Source organism: Notechis scutatus, chromosome 2, assembly GCF_049901735.1.
Source record: "Notechis scutatus isolate UNSWTSFEM ecotype Mainland chromosome 2, rNotScu1.2, whole genome shotgun sequence".
NCBI lineage: Eukaryota > Metazoa > Chordata > Lepidosauria > Squamata > Elapidae > Notechis > Notechis scutatus.
The window spans coordinates 13967125-13992243 of NC_142010.1; the positions used below are offsets into that span (position 1 = coordinate 13967125).

At 46.1% G+C, this 25119-nt stretch overlaps 1 protein-coding gene and 1 pseudogene across 2 annotated transcripts in view; both read right to left on the minus strand.

Moving 5' to 3' along the window:
- LOC113429744 (uncharacterized) overlaps positions 1 to 21207 on the minus strand; it is a 32302-nt gene extending 11095 nt beyond the window's left edge. The window contains 5 exon segments of the mRNA XM_087958846.1: positions 7803 to 9448; positions 16911 to 17040; positions 19233 to 19300; positions 19417 to 19531; positions 19790 to 21207. Coding sequence (XP_087814972.1) covers positions 7803 to 9448; positions 16911 to 17040; positions 19233 to 19300; positions 19417 to 19531; positions 19790 to 20203 — 2373 coding nt within the window. The 5' untranslated portion in view covers positions 20204 to 21207.
- The window catches only part of LOC113427945 (DLA class II histocompatibility antigen, DR-1 beta chain-like), a 318237-nt pseudogene that overhangs the window by 129703 nt on the left and 163415 nt on the right, over positions 1 to 25119 (minus strand). The gene's annotated exons all lie outside the window — the stretch shown is intronic.

Sequence of the window (25119 nt, forward strand, 5' to 3'; positions counted from 1 at the left end):
GACTGCAGCGACGACACCATTAAAGCCAACATCTTTAACACATTCTTCGGCTCAGTGTTTGTAAACAGCAATGGATCATGCCCAATGTTTCCTAGCCGTACCACAGATAACAACAATGATCTAATACATATCGATTTTACAGCAGACAACGTTGAAAAAGCACTACGCAATCTAAAACCATCTCTATCTATTGGACCGGATGGAATATGTGCCTACTTCTTAAGAAAGCTATCCACTGCCATAGCCAAACCTCTAAGCATAATCTTTGAAAAATCTTTCAGGACCAGCTCCTTGCCTAACCTATGGTCACAAGCCACAGTCATCCCTATCTTCAAAAAGGGAGACCCAAGCCTAGTTGAAAATTACAGACCAATCTCCTTATGCTGCGTCACCTGTAAAGTCATGGAATCAATTATTAACCAATCCATCATCCTCCACTTAGAGACAAACAACCTACTCTCCAATAAACAATTTGGTTTCAGAAAAAAACTATCCTGTAATCTGCAACTCTTACACTGCAAAAACATATGGACTACACAACTCGACCAGGGCAAAGCAATAGATGCAATCTACATAGACTTCTGTAAAGCCTTTGATTCAGTGGTACACGACAAACTACTCCTAAAAATAAAATCCTATGGTATCTCTGGACAACTGAATAACTGGATAGAAGCATTCCTGTCAAACAGACAACAAATGGTCAAAATCGGGAACGTCCTATCAAATCCAGTACCTGTCAATAGTGGTGTTCCCCAAGGCAGTGTTCTAGGACCAACTCTCTTCATACTCTACATAAACGACCTTTGTGATCATATTAAGAGCAATTGCGTTCTCTTCGCTGATGATGTAAAGCTGTTCAATACCACAGACAATACTACTACCCTACAAAAAGATCTAGACTATGTATCTGAATGGTCAAACAAATGGCAACTTCAAATCTCAACAAATAAATGCTCTGTCTTACATATTGGTAAAAAAAATCAGAAAATAAAATACAAGCTGAATAGTCAAGATCTTGTTGATGACCCAAGCTCTGTAAAGGACCTGGGAATACTCACCTCTAATGATCTAAGTGCTAGAGCCCACTGCAACTACATAGCCAAAAAGGCATTAAGGGTTGTTAACCTAATCCTGCGTAGCTTTTTCTCTGGTAATATCTCACTACTAACCAAAGCATACAAAACATTTGCTAGACCAATACTCGAATACAGTTCATCAGTCTGGAACCCTCATTACGTATGTGATATTAGCACAATTGAGAAAGTCCAGAAGTATTTCACAAGAAGAGTTCTCCACTCTTCTACTCGTTGTAGAATACCTTATGCCACCAGACTCGAAATTCTAAAACTAGAAAACCTAGAATTACGCCGTCTTCGGTCCGACTTAAGCATGGTATATAAAATCATATATTGCAATGTCCTACCTGTCAATGAATACTTCAGCTTCAACCATAACAACACAAGAGCACACAACAGATACAAACTCAAAGTAAACCGCACCAAACTTGATTGCAGGAAATACGACTTCAGCAATAGAGTGGTCAATGTCTGGAATACTCTACCCGACTCTGTAGTCTCTTCCCCAAACCCCAAAAACTTTAACCTTAGACTGTCTACTATTGACCTCACCCCTTTCCTAAGAGGTCTGTAGGGGGCGTGCATAAGCGCACCAACGTGCCTACCGTCCCTGTCCTATTGTTTCTCTTATTCTATTATTTTTCTTATATGTACCCATTTCATATATTCACAACTATGTATACACTTATACTTATTATCTTGTAAACAATTGGCAAATCAAATAAATAAATAAATAAATAAAACATGTAAAATTCAAGCTACGACTTACTTTTAGGGTAGGTTGCATTTTCGGTGAAACAGGGTAGCTGCATCAAGAAAATAGAGACTCTCAATCACATCTACAACCATTTGGCAATAATTGGGGGAGGGCTAACACATAGCCTCAGAGCTGGGAAGGCCAAAAGGGCCTCTCTCCATCAACTGCATCCACAGAGAATAAGGGGGACCACCAGGTTCTTCCAAACCAGTTTCTGGATGGGTATGGCAAGAAATCCGGTAGCATCATCCACCATGCCATGGGCACTGCCATTGTCAGAGCTGCAGAACTCACAAGGAAGGACAGCACAAAGAGGTCGGGGGAAGACTTATTATTTCTATAACTTTCACCTATATACCCATACTGTCACTTTTCTGCCTGATAGTTGGCTCTCAACCAACAATTGACTTTTCTAGAATTGATTGGAAATTAAATTTCACTTCAGGTGCAAATAATTTTAAAATCAGCTCCAATTTAGGATTGAAATATGGAGAACTAGAAAACCCCCAAATGACCCTACTCTAAACATTAGGAAAGTTTCAATGATACCAATTGGTTCCTTCGCATTAGAAGATAGGCATCGATACAGTGTTTAATAAAACTTCAGAAGTGACTTTCTTCAGCAGTCTCTGGAGACCAAACATCACAATGAAAGACAGAAGAAGTCAATTCCTTGGATGTTGAGCTATTTTCCTCCAGCATCATTTTCTGGGCATGTCCTGACAGGAAGGACCACAACACCTCTAGGGGTATATGTAACACCTCCAAGGTTTTAGTAACTTTTCACTTACTTGCATGCTATTCTCCAGCTGACCTTCTGTATGTGGAGTCTTGGAAAAACTTCAAAATCCCCAGAGGAGTTATTGCTTATCACTATAATTATCACCATCCCGATCTTTGGGACACTTTCTGCTGTAGTGACTGCCTTTGATATGAACATCAGACTAAAGTAGCAAGAAAGGGATCTTTCATCAGAAAAAGATAAATGCCACAGCTCACTCTCTGTACAGTAGAAGTCAAAGATTGAAATGTTGAATATACCTTTTCTCCTTTCCATATGAAGATTGATTTGTCTCTGTCTGAATCAGGAAAGTGAGAGTGCTTTGAATTCTTCTCATTCTTCTTGCTCTTGTTTAGAAACAGGAAGGAGATTGTGTCAGTCCTGTACATTATGCTTCGACTACTTCTGATGCTGCTGGTGTCTCAGGCAATCTTGGAGAAGCTTAGAGTGAAATGCCCACTGAATTTTGAGATCCGGGATAGGAAAAAAACATGGAACTTTTACAGGCCAGGAGACCATTTCATTGGCATAATCACCACTGAAACAACATCATCACCTAGAACGTTGCCTTTCAACATGACTCCTTCTAGTCAGTCTCACTCGTAAGTTACTAAGTCTGATGGAGTTGCATTCCCACCATTTGCGGTTGTAAGACTCTTCATTTCACTTACTTGTATATTGCAGGACCTGCCTAATTTCTTGAATCACTTTGATTTCCATGACTTTCTTACATTGTCTTCATTTGTGGAATAGGCTCAAATCCAAACATGTGGCAAATAAAGCCTCAAACAAGTCCAGATTATTTGTGCTTTCCCTTCTAATACCATGTCCCTCACTTGAATACTGAGTTTGGTTTAAGTAGTGACTGAAAGGGTTGTAGATGCCTCTGCCCAGCCTACTTCCATATGTAATAACTCCTCATTGATATTCAGTGCCTGGTCCTTAAAAGGTAATATGATAACTTCTTTTCACACTTGCTTTTCTGGGTCAGTTTTTCTTTAATAATTGAATGGTTTTGAATGCAAGTTACAGAGCAGATGAATACTAGGACTTTTGCAAACAATATGTATTTGTAGTTTTTAACCACGGTGAAGGATTGCTCCATCCCATCTTCTCAATGCTCATTAAAATTAGATGCTGATGGATGGCTATCATTTGCCTTTGGCTTTAGATCTGTATTGGCTTAAGACACAATAGGCTTGTGGAGACAAAGAGAATTAACTTTAAAAGAGATAATTTTGTTGTTTGTGTTGATGACGATGGTAATAACATGAACATATTTTACAGTACAGGACATTACTTTAAACTGCTAATCATGGTTTTCGCCATTCAAATGGTCAACAAGAATCGCAAGTTCCCGCCCAATCTCACACTTGGCTACAACATGCATGACAACTATGTCAGCACCCTTGCTACTTCAGAAGCTTTGCTAGACATCCTCGCTACTGGACAAGCCAATGTTCCCAACTACAGCTGTGGAAGGAAGGAAAACCTTCTGGCTGTTGTTGATGCGGCTAAAAGGGAAACCTCCATTCAGACATCAACATTACTCGGCACCTACAAAGTCCCACAGGTTTGTGTGTGTGTGTGCGTGTGTGTGTGTGTGTGTGTGTGTGTGTGAGAGAGAGAGAGAGAGAGAGAGAGAGAGAGAGAACTTGTGTGTGTGTGTGTGTGTGTGTGTGTGATGATCTTTTGATGAACTTGTGTGAATATCGAGTTTGTTGGAAGATGTTGTATAGAGAGAGAGGATCCACATCTCCTCCTAGCCATTACTCCCTTACCTGAGTAGGCCACCTCAAAGAAGGACCTAACCGGAAAAAGAACGTCCTGGGCTAAGTTGAAAAAGCAATAACTAAGGTACCCTGGAATTTAAATTTTACAAGAAAATAACATCGCTCCCAAAGAAGAATTGGAAGCAGCGAAAGAAAGTGAAAAGGGAAAGGTTTGACCTTTTTTTCCTTCTCCTCCTCCTCTTTATATTGACAATTAAGAATAAGAAATTGGAAAAATCCACTTTGGCATCAATAGGCAATTGCTGAAAATATAACTTAAATGCCAAAGGACAATAAAGATTTCTGGACATTAAAAACTTCTCTTTTTTTTTTTTCTATAAGCAGGAAGGGAGAGAAAAAGAATAAGGGCAGGATCTGAAGAGGGAGGAGACTGCTGACTTTAAAAGAATCTAAAGTAAAATTTCAATAAGACTACTAAAAGATATTTTAACTGAAACTTTGCAACTAAATAGTAACCCCAGGAAGAGAAAGTGAGGGAAGAGCAAAAAGAAACAGCTTTGTGTGTATTTGGTAATCCAAATACACACAAGCTGTTTCTTTTGCTCTTTCTTGGTGACTTTGGATTTTGGCTATTATATTTGAATGATCTAAAATCAATCAGGTGGTTGTTTAAAAATTTCTACAATGACATTACTTTTTGGATGAATTGAAAATGGAATCCTAAAATGCACAAAGAAGATGCACAAGAAGGGAAGGGTTCCTTTGGCTTCATTTTTCAATTTCTAGAAATGGAGATTTGGAACTATGAGAAACAACAAGAAAAGACTGCAAAACAAGAAGACTGGGACAAAGAAGAAGCCATCTTTAATGAACAAGTAACTATGTGGGGAAGAAAAAGTAAAGTGGGAAAGAGGATGGAGAATTTAAGACTTAAAAACAACCAAAGAAAAGAAAAATAATTCAAAAAAATAAGCATAATAATGGAAAGCAACTGAAAAGGGGAATACAGAAGAGGGAAATAGAGGTAGAGAGAGACAAAGGGTAAAAAGGGAGAGAGAAGAAGAAAGAGAAGAAGGAAAGTGAAAAGAAGTCACAAAGGTCCGGAGCAAGATATAAAGAAACAGGACCTATTTAGAGATAATGGGTGAAAAATCTAACTGAAAGGGGATTCTGTAAAGGTACATGAGATTGTGTTGTTATATTTGAAATAGAAATAACTTTAGAAAATTGGAAACAACATATGATTAGAATGAGGGATAGAATGGTTAGTGTAACTTAGTGAAATGTTTGTGAATAAAGTAAATGAAATAAAAATAAATGAGAAATTGAATTAGGAAGGAATGGGAACACTTTAAATTTAGTCAATGTTTTATAAAATATAAGTGAAGAGGGGGGAATTGATTATGGAAAGTTTATAATTGTTCTCATAGAAGTATGATATTTAATTGAAAAGTGAAAAATGTTAAGACTGTAATGAATACTAATATTAATGATAGAATTGAATTTGAATGGAATGTTGTTTTAATTATATACATTTATAACTTCTTTTCTTTTTCTTTTTAAGAATACTGTGTAGTTTAAGAATGTACCAACAGAATCAATGCAAGTTATGTATTATATTGAGGTTATAACTTAGGGAAAAGATATAAAGGCCATACTCAATCAGTAACTACAGGAGAAATTTTGTTTAATGAGAAAAGATAATAGACAATTGAAACAGGACAGACAAAAAATATAAATATAATGATTTGAATTGAGATGAAATAAATAAAATAAAATTGAGAAATTAAAAGAGGAGAAGCCATGTAGAAAATGTAAAATTGTAATAAGATATGGAATAGAATATAAAAATGAGCATGAACCTGAATTTGTGTCTGTAACGAAGAACTGTAACCGGGATTATGCTGCTACAAAAAAGATGTTTTAATTGTATTTCTTTTCTTTATGTGAAAACTCAAATAAATTTACAAAAAGAGCTAGCAATGGGTTCTCTTACCCGCTGGTGGGCGTGGCTATGGTGGGTGTGGCCTAGTCAGCCTCCTGCACCATTTTGTGGGGGGAATCTTTGTCTCTTTCTAGGCTCGGAAGTCTTTTCTCTGAGCCTCACGGAAGGGCAAAATGGACTCCCGGCCCTGAGGCCTCTGGAAGCTGAAACAGGCCCATTTCCAGCCTCTCCCAAACTTCCAGGAGGCCCATTTTTAGGGCCTCCCAGAGTGTCCACACACACCCTGCACTTACCTGCATCCAAATGGGCCAGTGAGAATCCGTGGGGGTAGGGGGGCAGGGCCAGGCAGGAGGGATTTGAGGGCTCTCCGAACAGCACACAGAATCTTAGTTAGGCTCTCCCGAACCCTGTGAACCCCCAGCAGACCATTCCTGTGTATAGATTATAGGGTTACCTTTATGTGGTTCAGGGTTTCTGCAGTGTGCTTGTGCTTATTTAAGTAATGTCCAACCAAGGAACAAAGAGGACTGCTTCCAGCCCCGCTGAAAGGGCAAGCCATCAGAATAAAAAAAATGTGAGCAAAACCCTATCAGCACTGATGAAGTTACCAAGTTTGGTAATGAACATCTGCAAGAGAACAACCAAGACCTGAAATCGCTCAAGGACCTTGCATTTCAGATATCTCTTTCATCAATTCTGTGATTATCAATCAAATCAATCAGAATAGAGCTGGGAAGGCACCTTCAAGGTCTTCAACCAAAGCCCTGCTCAAGCAGGAACCCTATACCATTTCAGACAAGTGACTATCCAGTCTCTTCTTAAAAATGTCCAGTGATGAAGCAACCTCAATGTCTGAAGGAAAGCTGTTCCACTGGTTAATCGACTTCACTGTAAGGAAAATTTTCGTTAATTCGAAGTTGCTTCTCTCCTTGATTATTTTACATGCATTGTTTCTTGTCCTTCCCTCTGGTGCTTTGGAAAATAAATTGACCCCCTCCTCTTTGTGGCAGCCTCTCAAGTACTGGAATACTTCTATCAGGTCACTCTCCTAATCCTTTTCTGCAGACTAGCCTCCCACAAATCCTGCAACCGTATGTTTCAGTCTTCAGGCCTTTAATCCTCTTAGCTGCTCTTCTTTGCACTTTCTCCAAAGTCTAAATATCTTTTTTGTTTTTGTTTTTTTCATTTTAGATTCAACATTGTCTCATTTGGATCAGAAAGGCACAATATGCACACACATACAAATGTATGGAAACATGGTGGGTCAGTGGTTAGAATGCAGTACTACAGGCTAATTGCCCACAGCCAAGAGTTCAATCCTTAACAGCTCATGGTTGATTAAGTTTTTCCTCCTTTTGAGGTTGCTAAAATGAGGACCCAGGAGTGGCTATTGCTGTATAGTTTCTTCCGAGCGTGAATCCTTTTATGGGAAGTAAGATGACCATTCTGAGCGAAACTCTTTCCACACTCCATGCATTTAAATGGCTCCTCCCCTGTGTGGCTTCTTTTACGGGAAATAAGAGTGTGTCTTTTTGTGGTTTCTAAGGCTACTGCTCCAAGCAAAGGTCTTTCCACACTCCATGCATTCATATGGTTTCTCTCCTGTGTGGATCTTTTTGTGCCTTTTAAGATCACTGTCCTGAGCAAAGGTCTTTCCACACTCCATGCATTTATACGGTTTCTCTCCTGAGTGGATCTTCTTGTGCCTTTTAAGGTGACTGTCCTGAGCAAAGGTCTTTCCACACTCCATACATTTAAATGGTTTCTCTCCTGTGTGGATCATCTTATGGGAAATAAGATTACGTCTTTGAGCAAAGGCCTTTCCACATTCCATGCATTTAAATGGTTTCTCCCCTGTATGGATCATCTTATGGGAAATAAGATTACCCCTTTGAGCAAAAGTCTTTGCACACTCCATGCATTTAAATGGTTTCTCTCCTGTGTGGATCTTTTTGTGGCTTCTAAGGCCACTGCTCCGAGCAAAGGTCTTTCCACACTCCATGCATTTGAACGGCTTCTCTCCTGTGTGGACCATCTTATGGGAAATAAGTATACGTCTGTAAGCAAAGGTCTTTCCACACTCCATGCATTTATACGGCTTCTCCCCTGTATGGCTCATCTTATGTAAAATAAGATGACTTCTTTGAACAAATGTCATTCCACAATCCATGCATTTATATGGTTTCTCCCCTGTGTGGATTCTTTCATGGATAGTAAGTGTTTTGCTATGAGCGAAGGTCTTTCCACACACCATGCATTTATAGGGTTTCTCTCCTGTGTGAATCTTTTTGTGGGTTCTAAGTCCATTGTCATGAGCAAACATCTTTCCACATTCCATGCATTTATATGGTTTCACCCCTGTGTGGATCCTTTCATGGATAATAAGTGTATTGCTATGAGCAAAGGTCCTTCCACACTCCATGCATTTATAGGCTTTCTCCCCTGTGTGGATCCTTTCATGGATAGTAAGTGTATTGCTATGAGCAAAGGCCTTTCCACAGTCCATGCATTTATAGGGTTTCTCTCCTGTGTGGATTATCTTATGGGAAATAAGATAACTTCTCCGAGCAAAGGTCTTTCCACACTCCATGCATTTATAAGGCTTCTCTCCTGTGTGGATCCTTTTATGATAAGTAAGTGTACTGCTATGAGCAAAGGTCTTTCCACACTCTATGCATTCATATGGTTTCTCCCCTGTGTGGATCGTTTTATGGATAGTAAGTTGCCTGCTTGTTCTAAAACATTTTCCACAATCCAAACATCTATAAAGCTTCTCTTTTGTGTCAATCACTTTTTGAGATGTAAGGAAGTTATTTCCAAGAGAAAGAATTAAAGTCCCATTGTAATTCTCTCCATTGTGTCTTCCTATAGCACCTTCTCCTTTGTTTTGGGTTAAATATTGTTCATTTACTTGTACTTCAGCTTTGATTAGGTTCACACTTTTTCCAGTATATTTTTTCCTTATTTTCTCTTGTTGTGCAAGAAAGTCTTGCATTGGAGCTTCACTGGAAGATGAGCTTTCCTTATTCCAATTCTTTGACTGGTTTCTCTCATGGCTTTCTAATTCCATTTGAATTCCAAACTTCTCCGTTCCATCTTTAGCACTGATCACTTGGAACAGTTCACAGGAATCTTGATTCTCCTGCCCATTATTACCTTCAAAGCAAAAGGGAGATGAAAATGAGAACAAGGTTAGAGAAAAATATCAAAGTGTAGAAAGTCAAGTGAATTTCCTTCTGAATTTCTCCGAAATTCCATTAGGTTGTTTATTTGCATGCCTACAGTAGTGTTATATAGACATGATGATTTCTACGTTCATGTGTCAAGAAAGCTTTGAAAATATCTAAAAAATATCTCTTTCCTTGCAATTATCTATAGAAACGCAAATCTCACTCAGAGTATGTTTTGAGTTAAGGAATAATCAGGGGAAACATCCAAGAAGGAATTAGGAGAAAACTTAAGATTGATTGGGGTGGGTTAATTTTAGCAGAGACCTGTGAGAAATGAAACAATTTTGAAACAAGCTCCTTCTTCCCCGGTGTACCTTGGAGCAGCTGCTCCATGGTGTCCATTTGGCGGGCGGGACCCCCATTCGGTCTGTTCCCTCATCCCAGCGATGAGATTTTGGAGGTAAATCCCTTCCTGAAGACTCCCATTGCCTTGTAAACACTCTTCAAACTGAGACTGGAAAGGTTGGCATGCTTCAAGAATGGCTATTTTGCTGCCCCAAGGTCCCATCAGCTTGCAAGGGCTCTTTGGCTGGATCTGGTGCAGGCATCAGTTTCCATAAAACAGAGGCCTAAAGTACTTTAGTAGGAGATCACACAAGACCAGTAGTGCAAGATCACAGGCTACTAATCTTGTGTGATCTCGCACTACAGTACTTTAGGCCTCTGTTCTTTTAAGAACTGAGGACTTCATAAGATCCAGGGCAAAAGTCTTTGAAAATAAAGAGGGGACTGGGTCTCAAGTACTCGGGGGAAGGCTGGTTGTAACTTGGAACGGTCACTAAATGAACTGTCGTAACTTGAGGATTACCTGTACCCTAGGATGCTCTGAGTCACACTGCATGAGGCCTTTGTTCTTGAATTGAATTGGGAGAATGCTCTTCCATGAGCTGAGCCTGAAAGTTCTGTTCTCACACAATTTGGGGAGGTTCCAGAGGACAAATGACAACACATTCATCTCACACGACCTCCAGAGGACACATAAAAGCACACCTTGTTTTTTTCAGCCTCCATAGAGAAGTTCAAATAGAAATGGAAAAATACAAATAAGATATGGAACAGAAAGTTGCTTTTTAAAAAAAAATATCAATATTTACATACATGGTGTGTTGTGAGTTAATTTTGTGAGTTTACTTGCAAGCAAATTTTATGTGACAGACACAGTGTCATCTATGGAATTCATCACTGCCACATAGTTGGAGAAAATGGGAGGGGGTTGTTACGAACTAACTAAATAAACTCATTATTAAAAACCCTTCGAGCTTCGTTCCAACTACAGGCTCGTAATCCTGCACTTCTGATTGGCCCGCTAGTACGCGATCATGATTGGCTGCCTCGGCTAACCTGATTGGTTGACAGCGGCCGTCTCTGATTGGAAGGCTAAGTGCGGTTAAACTCATTCTCATTGGTTATTGCGGCAGCAACTAGCTCTATAAAAGAGCTGCTGCTGCCCAAGTGTTTTGCTCTGTTCTGAAGTCACTATTAAAGAGTTGAGTCACTACCCGATGCCTCGTCTCCGTTATTACGTCCACTCCTCCAAACTTAACACTGGTGACGAGAGTGGGATGCGGAGACAATAGAGCCGACTGAGCACTTACAGTGCACCGAACAGAGCACGTGGCTGAAAGAGCGTCAACAACGGCAAGATGGCCAGCGGCGCCATACCACCCGCTCCATTTGACCCGGCTAACGAAGACTGGGACTCATATATGGACAGGTTCCAGATGTTCCTGGAGACCAACAACCTGAAGGATGCTTCGCCTGGCAAGAAACGAGCGGTCTTCCTGACCCATTGTGGGCCTGCCGTTTTTAAAATGGCTAAGGCACTTGCAAAACCTGCAGAGGTTAAGACAATGGATTGGGATAACCTTGCTCCTATCCTTCGGACCCATTATGCACCCGCGGTGCCAACCCTCATCAGGAGACATGAATTTTACCAGAGGGACCAACGGAAGGGCGAGAGCGTTGGAGACTTCATCGCCGATCTCCGGAACCTGGGTGGACTCTGTGGTTTTTCAAACCCCGAAGAAGCTATGCGAGACCGCATAGTTCTGGGATTAGATGACCACACGGTGCAGAGCAAGATCATGGCCAAAGGGGACATCGATCTTGCAGATGCCATTGCTGATGCTACTGCAGCAGAGGCAACCAGGAAGACGGCCGCTCGAATGCGCCGCACCAACGCACCGCTCCGCCAACTCGCCCATGAGGGTTCGCCTTTTCCAGAAAGGCACTCAACAACGGCGCACCATGAAGACCTCGAATCCCCATCAGACAGTGATGAAGAAGAGGTCAACCAACTCCTGTCAGAGCGCGACCAGTGAGACCAGCGGAACCAAAAACCTTCGCGTCAATGCGCCGGTTGTGGGGCAAATCACCCGCGAGCTGAATGCAAATTCCTCGACGCACTCTGCCGTTCCTGTGGAAAGAGGGGCCATATCGCCAAGATCTGCAGGAGCAAGCGGGGATCAAGTCCAATCCGTAAAGAAAACAACTCCCGCCAAGCTACGGGCAGTCCGCCCGTGAACCGGGATCGCCTGAATCACCAATGGAACCACTATCACTACAGAAATCGAGCGCCTGCTGCGTCAGCTAGACGAGAGGAGATGCACCAAACCATCACCATCGGTCACGTCTCATCTTTGGATGCAAGGAAGATCCGAGTGAAGGTCGCCATCGAGAATCGCCCATGCGTCATGGAAGTAGACTCGGGCTCGTCCTTATCAATGGTCTCGTGTAGGACTTTCAAACAGCTGATCCCTGACATCCGTCGTCAAGACCTCAGCACCCAGAAAATCATATTAAGGGACTACCAGAGAAACCGAATTCCCTTGCCAGGTCCCGCCACGTCCAGGTCTCCTTTAAAGACCACACCGCAACTCTGCCTCTTACCATCGTCGATCGAGACCGACCCAGTTTATTGGGTTTACAGTGGTTCGCTCCATTGGGGATTGAACTAGCCGGCATTCACCAGACCGGGAGCAGTGACTGGGAAGCAGCTCTCGTTCAGGAGTTCCAGGATGTATTCACAGCGCAGCTAGGCAAGTACAAGGGGTCCCCCATATCGTTTAACCTCAGCCCCGATGTTGCGCCCATACGCCTTAAGCCTCGTCGAGTGCCCTTCGCACTCAAGCCAAAGATTGATGAACAATTGGACAAATTGATAGCCCAAGGGGTGTTAGAACCAATCGATCACGCCCGTTGGGAAACCCCGATTGTAACACCCATTAAATCGGATGGATCGATAAGAATTTGTGGGGATTACCGAGCCACCCTAAACCACGCGCTTCAGCAAAGCGCTTATCCCGTACCGGTGGTTCAACATCTTCTTCACTCCCTGGGCGGCGGAAAGATCTTCACAAAATTGGACCTAGCACAGGCTTACCAGCAGCTACCCGTAGATGCAGAGACTGCTGAGGCCCAGACTATCGTCACGCACCATGGTGCATTTAAATGTAATAGACTCCAGTTCGGAGTGAGTGTAGCCCCAGGCATTTTCCAAAGCCTGATGGAGCGATTGCTGCAAGGCATAAAAGGGGTCGTGCCTTATTTCGATGACGTCTTGATAGCTGCCCCCAATAGAGACGTGTTGAAAACCCGACTCAGAGCGGTTCTCCAAAAATTTAAAAACGCAGGTTTAAAGGTGAAAAAAGACAAGTGTCAACTTTGTACTGAGAGGGTTGAATTCCTGGGGTACCTCCTTGATAAAAAGGGAATTCATCCGACCGAAAAAAAAATAACAGCCATAAAAAACGCCCCCAGACCTAGGAATAAAACGGACCTACAAGCCTTCCTAGGACTCATTAACTTTTATAATATCTTCTTGCCCCAGAAGGCGACGGTAGCTGAGCCCCTACATCGTTTACTAGACAAGAAGGCTTCCTGGGTCTGGGGACAACGGGAAGAACGAGCGTTCCAGCAAGTAAAAGATCTCTTGACCTCCGACGCTGTATTAATGCAATATAACGAGGCTTTGCCTTTAACCGTCACGTGCGACGCCTCGCCGTTTGGGGTGGGAGCCATTTTAAGCCATGTTCTACCAAACGGCAAGGAGGCACCTATTGCTTTCTTTTCCCGAACATTATGAAAGACTGAAAGGAACTATAGCCAACTCGATAAGGAGGCTCTTGCTATTGTAGCCGCTATTAAACGCTTTCATGAATATGTCTATGGACGGCCGTTTACTATAATAACTGACCACAAGCCATTGCTTGGCATATTAGCGGGGGACAAGCCTACTCCCCACATCTTATCACCAAGAATGACCCGTTGGTCAGAGTTTCTAGCCGCATACGGTTATCGATTGCTACACCGCCTGGGGAAAGCCATTCCCCACGCTGACGCCTTGAGCCGTTCACCGCTGCCGGAAGCCATAGATGATCCCGCTCCAACCCTTACGGCGCTCCAAATCGAAACTCTCCCATCGCCACCTCTGACTGCACGAGACATCGCAGGAGGACCCCACATTGGCTCGGGTCCTCAGCTGGGTGGAACGAGGCTGGCCTGACAACGAACCTGACAATATCTTCACACCATTTAAAAACCGGCAAACCGAGCTGTTCTCTCAGAAGGGCTGCGTTTTGTGGGGAGACAGGGTCATCATTCCTGAAAAATTACAACACAGCGTCCTAAAACTATTACACGACGGTCATCCAGGTATTGTGCGGATGAAGGCGTTGGCGAGAAGTTACACGTGGTGGCCGGGTATCGATAAACAAATAAGAGACCTGGGTGGCCACATGCAACAAGTGCCAGGAAATCCGTGCGGCCCCACCGAAGGCACCTCCAACCGAATGGGATCCACCTCGTGGCCCCTGGTCCCGCATCCATATTGATTTTGCGGGACCCACCAAGGGACACACCTTTCTAATAACGGTGGATGCCTATTCCAACTGGCTCGAAGTCCACAAAATGAAAAGCACCACAACTGAAGCCGTCGTTAAAAAGTTAAATAGACTATTCGCTACGCATGGACTACCGGACGTTTTAGTCTCGGACAATGGCCCCCAGTTCACTGCCCTTGCATTTGACCAGTACCTAGCGGACTGGGGCATCCGCCATGCCTTAACTTCGCCGGCTCACCCTGCGGCAAATGGCAGGGCCAAGCGGATGGTACAATTCATCAAAAAAACATTGCACAAAATGGAACATGGCGATATTGACGACAAGATAAACCGGATGCTTCTTCTTCAACACATTACGCCGCACAGCATCACCAACAGAACCCCGGCCGAACTCTTGATGGGCCGGAAACTTCGCTCACACCTCGATCGCCTACACCCGACCTACACACCAGAAAAACCCTGCGGTTCCAGCAGCAAGTGTCGTGCGTTCAAGGTAGGCGATCCAGTTTTTGCGAAAAACTTTTCAGCTGACCCATTGTGGGTCCCCGCTATCATCACGCAGATAACCGGCCCCAGATCGTACCGTTTGCAGACTAATGACGGCAAACTGTGGAAGCGCCATATCGACCAACTTCGTTCCCGTTTGGCGCCTCACCCTCTTGAACCCCCTAATTTTCTAGCTGGGGGGGGGGAAGGGAAGAGAAGACGAGGGGGCCGAAATAGACATAACAGAGGACCCAATCAGCGGAGCCCAGCAGACGGTACGGCCAGCCAGGGGATATTCACCAACCGAGGGAAGCCCGAGCCGGGAAATGGCCTCGCCACGGAGCAGCCCAGTCAGGGAAGAAATCCCAGAATTCCCAGAAAACAACCAAGAAAACAGCCTTGATTCACCCAGCGAGACAGTGGAACCTTCGTCACCATCCGGTTCCGCAAACGTTCCAACGGAACCAGAACGGAAACCGGTAGAACAGCGGAAATCGAACAGGCAGGTGAAACGGCCTGCCTACTTGCGTGAATACGTCACACCAACCCTCGGACGGAACCTAGGGGGGAGGGGTGTTACGAACTAACTAAATAAACTCATTATTAAAAACCCTTCGAGCTTCGTTCCAACTACAGGCTCGTAATCCTGCACTTCTGATTGGCCCGCTAGTACGCGATCATGATTGGCTGCCTCGGCTAACCTGATTGGTTGACAGCGGCCGTCTCTGATTGGAAGGCTAAGTGCGGTTAAACTCGTTCTCATTGGTTATTGCGGCAGCAGCTAGCTCTATAAAAGAGCTGCTGCTGCCCAAGTGTTTTGCTCTGTTCTGAAGTCACTATTAAAGAGTTGAGTCACTACCCGATGCCTCGTCTCCGTTATTACGTCCACGCCTCCAAACTTAACAGGGGTAATGTTAATTGAGTAGATCTTAGTAGATATATAGCCAATGGCAGAAAGATAGATCTCTGAATTTGTGATTCTGTGTGCAACTCAATCTGCCTGCCTGCTTTGCCTAATTTTGGGAAAAGTTTTTTTTAATTAAAAAAAATCATATTTACATAAATATTTATAAAATTTACATACAAGCCATGTGCAGGCAGTCACATGATCACCAAGCCACACCCACAAATTAGGCCCCGCCCAAGAACCAGTTGGTAAGAAATTTGAATCCCACCCCTGCCTCTAGGCCAGACAAGGAATAATGGATGGAAACTGAACGAGAGATTCAACCTGGAAATAAGGAGAAACTTTCTGACAGTGAAAACAATCAACACCTTGGCCTCAGAAGTTGTGGAAGTGCCATCACTTGAGACTTTTAAGAAGAAATTGGACTGCCATTTGTCAGAAATGTGAAGGGTCTCCCGCTTGGGCGGGGGGTTGGACTAGATGACCCACAAGGTCCCTTCCAACTCTGATTATCTGTTATCTGCCTGTGTGTGTGTGAGAGAGAGGGGGGGTGGGGGGGTTAGATCAGATCTCTCTCTCTTACTCCCACCAACACCAGCAAGCCACCGTCAGTCAAAATTCATATTAGTGGTCCCCAGGATTTAAAATTATAAGTTTGGTGGTCACTCAGATCCAAAAGGTTGGCGACCCCTGATCTAGTCCAATCCCCAGCTCAAGCGGGAGACCCTACACCATTTCTGACAAATGGTAGTCCAATCTCTTCTTGAAAGTCTCAAGTGATGGAGCTCCCACAACTTCCGAGAGCAAGGTGTTCCATTGGTTGACTGTTCTCACTGTCAGCAAGTTTCTCCTTATTTCCAGGTTAAATCTCTCCTTGTTCAGTTTCCATCCATTATTCCTTGTCTGGCCTACAGGCTCTTTAGAAAATAGATTGACCACTTCCGCTCTGTGGCAACCCTTCAAATATTGGAAGACTGCTATGATGTCCCCCTGGTCCTTCTCTTCACTAGACTAGCCAAGCCCAGTTCCTGTAACCATTCTTCGTATGTTCCTTTCCTTCTCCCTCCCAGGAGACAATATCTGATTAGTGGTTTTTTTAAAATAAAAAACTAACGAAAATCTCTCTTCTTGATTGGGGAGTAGAAAACTCTTACCCAGAGAGACCACGTTCCTATGGTTTTCAAGCATGACTTCCGAATGCAGCGCTTTCTGGTCAGGTTCCAGCTGAGACCATTCCTCCTCAGAAAAATACACAGCCACCTCCTCAAAGGACACCAGACCCTCCTGGACACGGAAAAAAGAACAAAAGGGGAGGATTTGCAAGATCTGTTCATCTTCATCATTGATGTAGACAAGAGGACAGAAGGGGAATGTGTGAAATTTGCAGGCAAGACCAAATTGATAGGAATACCAACACTCCAGAAGATAAGCTTGAGATATAGAAGGATCGACAGATTGGGCTCCGTGAAACAAAACGAAATCAACAGAAATGTAAGGTTCTACATTTAGGGAAAAAAATCGCACGTGCATAGAATAGGTGATAAATGGCTCAACAGTAAGTGCAACAGGGATCTTGGAGTCCTAATGGACAACCACTTTAACATGAGTCAGCACTATGCTACAGTTGAAAAAAAAAACCAACAGAATCATAGGCTGCATTAAGAGGGATAGAATCAAGATGACATGAAGTGTTAGTATCACTTCATAAGGCCTTGGTAAGACCACACTTGGAATATTGCATCCAGTTTTGGTTTGCCAGATGTAAAAAAAGATCCTGAGACTCTACAAAGAGTGCAGAGAAGAGCAACACAAATTATTAGTGGACAGGAGGCTAAAACATATAAAGAACGGTGGCTGGAATTGGGGATGTCCAGTTTCATGAAAAAAGGACTGGGGGGTGACATGATAGCAGTGTTCCAAGAAGCAATGGATGGAAACTATTCAAGGAAAGAAACAACCTACAAGTAAAGAGAAATTTCCTGACAGTGGGAACATTAATCATTGGAATGACTTGCCTCCGGAAATTGTGGATGCTCCAGTACTGGAGGTGTTTATGAAGAAACTGGCAAGCCATTTATCTGAAACGTTATAGGGCTTCCTGTCTTAGCAGGGGTGTGCTGTCCCAGCCGGTCTATGGGCATTGGATAGTTACTTAGGAATTATGAGCTGCCCCCTTAAGGGAATGCATCATGGTACATGTAGTTAAAGGTATCCTGGGAAATGTAGTTCATGTCACGTGGCCACATCTGTAATCCTGATTGGTCACTAGTTTGACCCTCGAGGGGTTGGGGGAACTTTTCCCCATTCTTTGTCTGAACTCTCTAACTCATAGCACCTTCTTTCTATCGCTAAGAGATGGGTTAGGAGATAACCACCTTTTACTACAAGGCAGATATGCAAAGGATTGGTCATCAAAGAAGAACTTTGTCACAAATATGAGTTATGAGGATACTTGATGAACCAATAAATGTTCTTTGTTATGGACGTCTTGTTGAGTTATTTCTCTGCATCTGTCCAGTTTATAAATCCACCTCTGTACAGGATACAGAAAAAGGGGGTTGGACTAGAAGACCTCCAAGATCCCAACCAACTCTGTTATTCCGTTCCATTGTTCCCAAATTCCCAAAGCAGAGATATGCACTAAGTTAAATGGCTGGGGGTCACACAAGTCCTAATTTTAGGTGAGAAAATGGGCAAATCTGAAACTTGCTTTCAGTGAAGAAATATTTGGGGAAGTTTTATCAAGTTGATTGATTCTGCAAAACCTTCAGTGCCTTTCAGTAAAGTAATCCCACTTTCTGGATCAAATGATCTATCGCTCTATCATTGATTGACTCAATAGTCTGAGCCATTGGCTGAAAGGAAGAAAACAAAGAAGAGAAAATTCCCTGGGAAAGTCCTTTCGCAGCCTTTGCAAAGCAGGAATGTTTGATCTCCTATTCGAGGCACAAATCAGAGGATTGGAAATTATTTTGGAAGCCAAAGTACCATGATTACATCCTCAACACGGCAACTCCTTTTGGACTTTAATAGTCTGCTTTATTTTTTAATACGATTTGCTTATTTTTGAAGTACAGGTTATAAATAAGGCTTTTTGAAAATGGTAATGTGGCAACGTATTTATTTATTTTTCATTAGCCTTGCACAATTCTGAGTCAAAGAGTTACCCCCAAAAATGGGTCTCTAGCAGTTCCTGCCACTGTAATGATACATTTATTCCTATTTATGGAAGGACTTTTTAAAAATTGCTTCTTCTAAACTACAAGTTGGAGGAGAACTTAGCAGAACAAGATAACCAGAGGGAAGCTATGCTGGCTGACAGCAACTTGAACCTGCTATTCTGCTCTCCGTGTTGTGGAAGAACACAAAAATAATCCAGGCCAAACAAGGGTGGGAATAGACGGAGAGAGCCCTCTGCACACCCACTTTAGTTCGTGAAGGGAGTTTTCAAATCTAATCTCTTTTCCCTTTCTTACTTGTTTTGGAGGTTCAACCACTGTCTGATCTCCGTCATAAAAACCAGAAAGCTTCATTCTTTGTTTCTCTGTAAGGAATAAATAATTTAAAAATGTATAATTAACAAAATAGGAGGAGGTGTTCTATAGGAGAGTAGAGAGAGGGAAGGGAAGACAGATGGGGAATCGGAGGATCTTCCATTACCTACTGAGGTGTTCTGACTTTGGTCTTCCCAAGGGATCCTCTGGAAAAATAGTTTCTGAGAGGTATTTGATGGGTTCTTCTTTCCCTCAGGATCTCTGATCTCCACAGTGCAGCACTTCAAATAGGAGGAAGGAAGGAAGAAGCAGAATTAATGTAGGTCACACAACACAAAGTAGATTCTTCTATTCGGAACACAACCTCAAAGCCCCCAATATCCATCCGTGTGGCTGAGTAAGAAAACAGTGGAACAATGTCCTACAAGAACTGGAGAATTGGCTCATATTATGAACGTGGGAGAAGTTTGGGAAGGAGGGGTGAAGCATTCAAACACTCTCTCTATTTATTCCCTTCCGAGCTCCCTAAAGTCTCCCACCTGCTGCTGGAGCTGCTCCTTCTGCTCCTCTGCCTGGCTCAGGAGGAAGCCTTCCGCCAGGGCCACCGCCTGGGAGCTGCTCTCTGCTCCACACTCCCGCACCCAGCCCTCCATCTCTGGGGGCAGGAGAGCCAGGAGCCGCTCCAGAACCACCAGGTCCAGCATCTGGGCTTTGCTGTGCTTTCCTGGCCTCAGCCATCGCCTGCACAAGTCATGGAGTCTGCTGCAAAGTCCTCGAGGACCCTCAGCCTCCCGGTATCGGATGGAGGTCCAGGGCTGAACTTCAGAGGGGAGGTTGGTTCCCTCCTGCAGGACCTTCTGCCCGGTTCTGGTCCAGCTCTCCCCACAGCCGCCAGGCTGAAGAGTCATGAGGCCTTTTCCGCTCCCCTCCTTGGCCAAAGGGGGTGTCTCCATCCTTCCTCTCTCCGGCAGAGCAACTCCAAAGGGCTCCAGAGACTCTGGGGGGTCTCCAGGGGACTCTTCCTTCACGGGACCATTTCTGGGGCCGCAGGACAGATCCCTGCTGGTCCTCCTGCTCCCTTCCTTCCTTCTTTCCTCCACAGAGAAAATCCTGGCTTGCAAAGGCTGCCGAGGGCTCCGAGGTTCCGGATCTGGGAGGGAGAGAAAAAACAACGCCCAGGATCAGAAAGGGGGATTCAGCCCCTGGACCCCCTTTTCCTAACCTGCCCGGAGCTCCAAGCGGCTCGTCCAGCCGCAGGGCTAGCCCCCGCCCCCGCGAGCACGGCCAGGAAGCTGGCAGCTGGAGAGGCCGCCTCGTCTCGCTTCTCTCCCCCTCCGGAGAGAGGACCGGGGCCCCCGGGGAGCCCGGTGCGAATCCTGCCTCTTCCTCCTCGCCCAGCTTCTCTCCTTTCCTGCTGGGCCTCCACCAGCCTCGCCCTCCCCTCACTTGGCATGGAGAGGGCGTCTGTGGGGCATGGGACCCGGGAAGAGCCCCCCCCTCACCCGGTGCACGTCTGGATGTCTCCCAGCCAGACTCTCCCGCAGCCTCTCTGCCTCCTGCGACGCCCCAGTTGAGGACAGCGAGTGCGGCACCCTAGAGAGGCAAGGCTCAGTGATGTCACTTCCTTCACCGCCTCCTCCTCCTCCTCCTCCTCTGGGAAGGCAGCCGTGACTTTCGCCCTCCAATGGCCCAATGGGGAAGCGCCTGGAATATTCCCTTCGGCGGAGGGCGCCCCCTGGTGGACTTGGGGCAAAGGGCCAGGAGGGTAGAAAGGGCGGGAAAGTGGAGCGCATGGGAGGGGGCGGGGATGATGGGCTTGGGAGTAGCGGGAAAGGCTCCTCTCCGAGGCTCCCTGTCAAGGACTGCAGAGGCGGCTCTTTCTCCGCCTTCCTCTCCTTCCTGTCTAGGAACCGTCGGTGGAGACGGAGGGAAAAAGCCTCTCGGGGGGATCCGAACTCGCCTCCCTCAGGAACTGCCGCCCTGGCTCCGGCGCGGAGGAGGGGAAGCGGGCGAAGAAGCCGAGGGAGGAGGAGGAGATTCCGGGCCTTTCGCCTCAGGGAGACTCGCGGGGCTGCGACTCCCAGGACGGAGCCGCCGCTTCTCTGCGCCCGCCGCCCGAGGCAGGAGGAGCCCTTGGGCCGCCCCGGAGAAACGGGGACTCCGACCGCCTCCCCGAAAGCCCCTCCAGGCCGGATCCCCTCGGATGTTTCGCCCCACTGGTCCCCTTTTCCCTCCCAGGGGGACCGACCGGGGCCCCTTCCCAGAAACAGGCAGGCAGGACGGAGGGAGGTGGAGCTATATACTGTATATTATATACACTTAAATATATTAGGATATTTCAATATGTTTCGTTTTCAATCATAACCTGTAGGGGAGATTTCATAGAACAGAACAACGGAAGGGACCCTGAAGGTCATCTAGTCCAACCCCCCTGCTCAAGCAGGAATCCCTTCAGACCGTTTCAGACAAGATGGGCACCATAAAAAATGTAACATACATAAAGACAAATATGCCTCCGTCTCTCTCTCTCTCTTCCTGGGGTGGGGGCGATATGAGGAGGGAAAACAATGGGGGCATCCAGACGGATCCTTCTGGGGTCTCCCAGCCCCTCGCTCCCCTCAACCCCCAACTCCTCTGGTTACCCCAACTTTTCCTCTCCCCCTAATCTTCAGCCCTTTGATCTGTGCTAGATTCAGACCTCCCCCCCCCCGAAAAACAGCCCCCCAAAGACCATCTCAAAGGGAGGGTCTCCACCCTTTTCAAGGGGTAGATCTGGAGGGTCAATTTAGGGGAGCAATTCAGAACTCCCCACCCCATTCTTCAGTTCCCCCCCCCCTCCCCTCCCCTCCCCGGTCCTGATCAGATGGTGGGGGATTATGGGGAGGGGGGTCTTGGTCTCCTCCTCAAATTCAGCCCCCTCCCAGAAGGGATCGAGGCTCAAATCCTGCCTGACCTTCACAGCCTCAGGGGGGAAAACCGAAGTTTCTGAAGCTGCAAAAATTCTATTTTTCTTCTACTTTTGGTGCCGTTTGTGGATTCAGGAGTGAACCTGCCTCAGTTTCCCTCTTTCCGCCTCCTTCCTCTTTCCAGGCAACGGACTTTGGGGGCTCTGGATCCGGGTCTAATGTGGGGCCCAGAAGGTCCCACTCCCACCCAGTCACCGTTGGGGGGGTGAGGGGGGCTCCGACTGCGTCTCATATGCCTTCCCGCGACCCCCCTCCCCTCCACAGTCACCAGGAAGGGAAGACGGCGACCCCTTTGTCCCCCCTGGGCGAAGTGAGGGGAGGGAGGGAGTGGAGACCACGCGGAGATGGAGGCTTCTCAGGCTCCCGCTTCTCTTGCTTCGACCCCTTTCCCTATTACGGGGGTCTCAGCCCCTTTCTTCCCCCCAGGAGCACTGACGGCCCTTCCCAGCACCTCTCCTCTCCCCCCCCCGCCCAGCCCCCTCCTAACCGGGGGTCTCCTTCCCCCCTTCGCTTCCGGGGATCCGGCCCAGCGCCCCCACCAGCAGCACCAGGGGGAGCCCAGCAAAAGCCATGGATGCCGCCCCACAAGCGCCCCCAAAGAGAGGGAGGAAGGCGGAGGCGGAATCGGGGGATCTGAATGGGGGAGGGGCGTTTTTCTCTAACTTCGGGATTGGGAGGGTTCATGAAAGCGGAAAGACCAATGAGAATCCTCCCTTGTTGCAGCGTCATCGGTCTCCGGGCAGAGTCTCCCTTGAGTTCACCCGATGGCGGAGGGAGTTCGGCGCAGAGAGCGAAGCGGGGAAAGTGGGAGGGGGGTCTTTTCAGTCTTGGGGGGCCGCAGGTCAAGTGGGGGTTCAGGCCAGCCCTGGAGGGGAGTGGGGCTTCCTTTTGCCCTCCCCCCTCAGTCCGGCGTGGAGTGGGGCTGCGGTAGTTGAGAGAAGGGGAGGCGCAGCCCCACAGCCAGCGAGGAATTGGAGCTCTCTTGACCGGTTGACTGGGGAGTCCTCGAGCGCCTTCACACACAAACACAAACCCGGTGGGAGCGCCCCTCCCCCAATCACATAGGGTCACTGCCCTCCCGGCCCTCCCAAAGCTTCTGCCTTTGGCTCCCTTCCTGGCAAGGGGGCTGCCGGAGGGCCGGTTTCACCCCCAGCGCTGAGGGGTTTTCTGACCCACCGCAAATGGAAGGTCAATTCTGGTTCAAGAAGGGCGATTGTGGATCTGAATGGGGGAGGGGATAAGAGGGGGAGGGACCCTCTCTGTCAATCTATTCTCCCAAAGCTCCAGAAGGCAGGAGGAGAAAGAAAGCAAGGAAACTGGCCAAGGAGAGATTCACTTCCTGACGGGGAGAGTTTGGGGACCTGAACGGACATCTAGTCCACCCCTCCATGCCCACAGAGGAAACTCTAGATGACAATCCTGAAGAGACCAAAGAAAGTGGAGGGTCCCTTCTGGGGCTGGCATGAACCCCCCTTGAGCTGTGCCCCTCCCCCCAAGACTGAAGGGATCCCCCTCTCCCACTTTCAGCTTCGTTCTCTGCCTCCGAACGCTCTCCTCCTTCAGGTGAACTCACAAAGGACTCTGCCCGAAGATTGATGACGCTGCACCAGGGATAAATTCCATTGGTGTTTCAGCCCGTTCTGGCCCCTCCCAGCTCAAAAGTCAGAGAAAAAACTTATCTTCCTCCTGACACACGCGCGCACGCACGCACACAAACGTGTTCATTAAATGTGAAGATTGTGCTGTGGGAACAGCTGCCGCGCTGGATGATAAGGGGGAAAGACGCAGCCCCACAGCCAGTGAGAAGTTGGGGCCCAATCCGAAGGGAAGCCCCGGAAAACCCTCCGCTAAACCAGGGAAAGGCGTCGCTTCGCTTCAGGGGAGAAAAAGGCGATTCGCCTCCTTGAAAGACGCCTCAGGAACATCCTGAGGTAAATCTCAAGCAGCCCAGAGAAAAGGCGGGGGAAAAGGGAAACGCCCTCTTTCACCCACAGCAACCAATCAGAGCGCAGATCCCCTCAGGCGGGAGCCCGCCCCCACTCACCCACAACGGGTTGTTTGGGACCTTTGTGCGCTTTCCTTCTCCAGCCATTTAATGGGATATTTTCACATTTAAAGGGTTCAAAAGAAAAACACCCAAAATGACTTTGCTTTTGTCCATTAGATTGAATTGTCAGGCTGGAATGGTTTCTTTTTTAAAAATCTTGCACTCTGCTAAAAAGAAATCAGCATCTGCCCCCTCCTTTTTTTTCTCTTGTACCTCAGTCTTTCTTTCTCTTTCTCTTTCCCTTAATTTCCTATTTCTATTTTTGTGTTTTGTATAATAAATAAATAAGATCTTGAGGTTGTAGAAAGAGAGCAGAGAAGATTAACAGATAATCAGAGTTGGAAGGGACCTTGTAGGTCATCTAGTCCAACCCTTCCCCCCTGCCCAAGCAGGAGACCCTGACAATCTCTTCTTAAAGGTCTCAAGTGATGGCACTCCCACAACTTCCGAGGGCAACATCTGTTCCATTGACTGTTTGTTGATTGTTTGTTCTGTCAGAAAGTTTCTCCTTATTTCCAGGTTGAATCTCTCCTTGTTCAGTTTCCATCCATTATTCCTTGTCTGGCCTTCAGGCGCTTTAGAAAATAGCTTGACCCCCTTCTCCTCTGTGGCAGCCCCTCAAGTATTGGAAGACTGCTATCCTGTCTCCCCTAGTCCTTCTCTTTACTAGACTAGTCAAGCCCAGTTCCTGTAACTTCCTTTGTATGTTTTAGTCTCCACTCCCCTAATTGTTAATAGTACTTAGTTCTATAATGCTGAAGAACATTCAATTTATTTCTAATTTAAAGCAGGGATCTAATCTGGTTGCCACTCAAAGGACAACATTTCAGGTGTGGGTGGTTGTTGTTTTTCATAA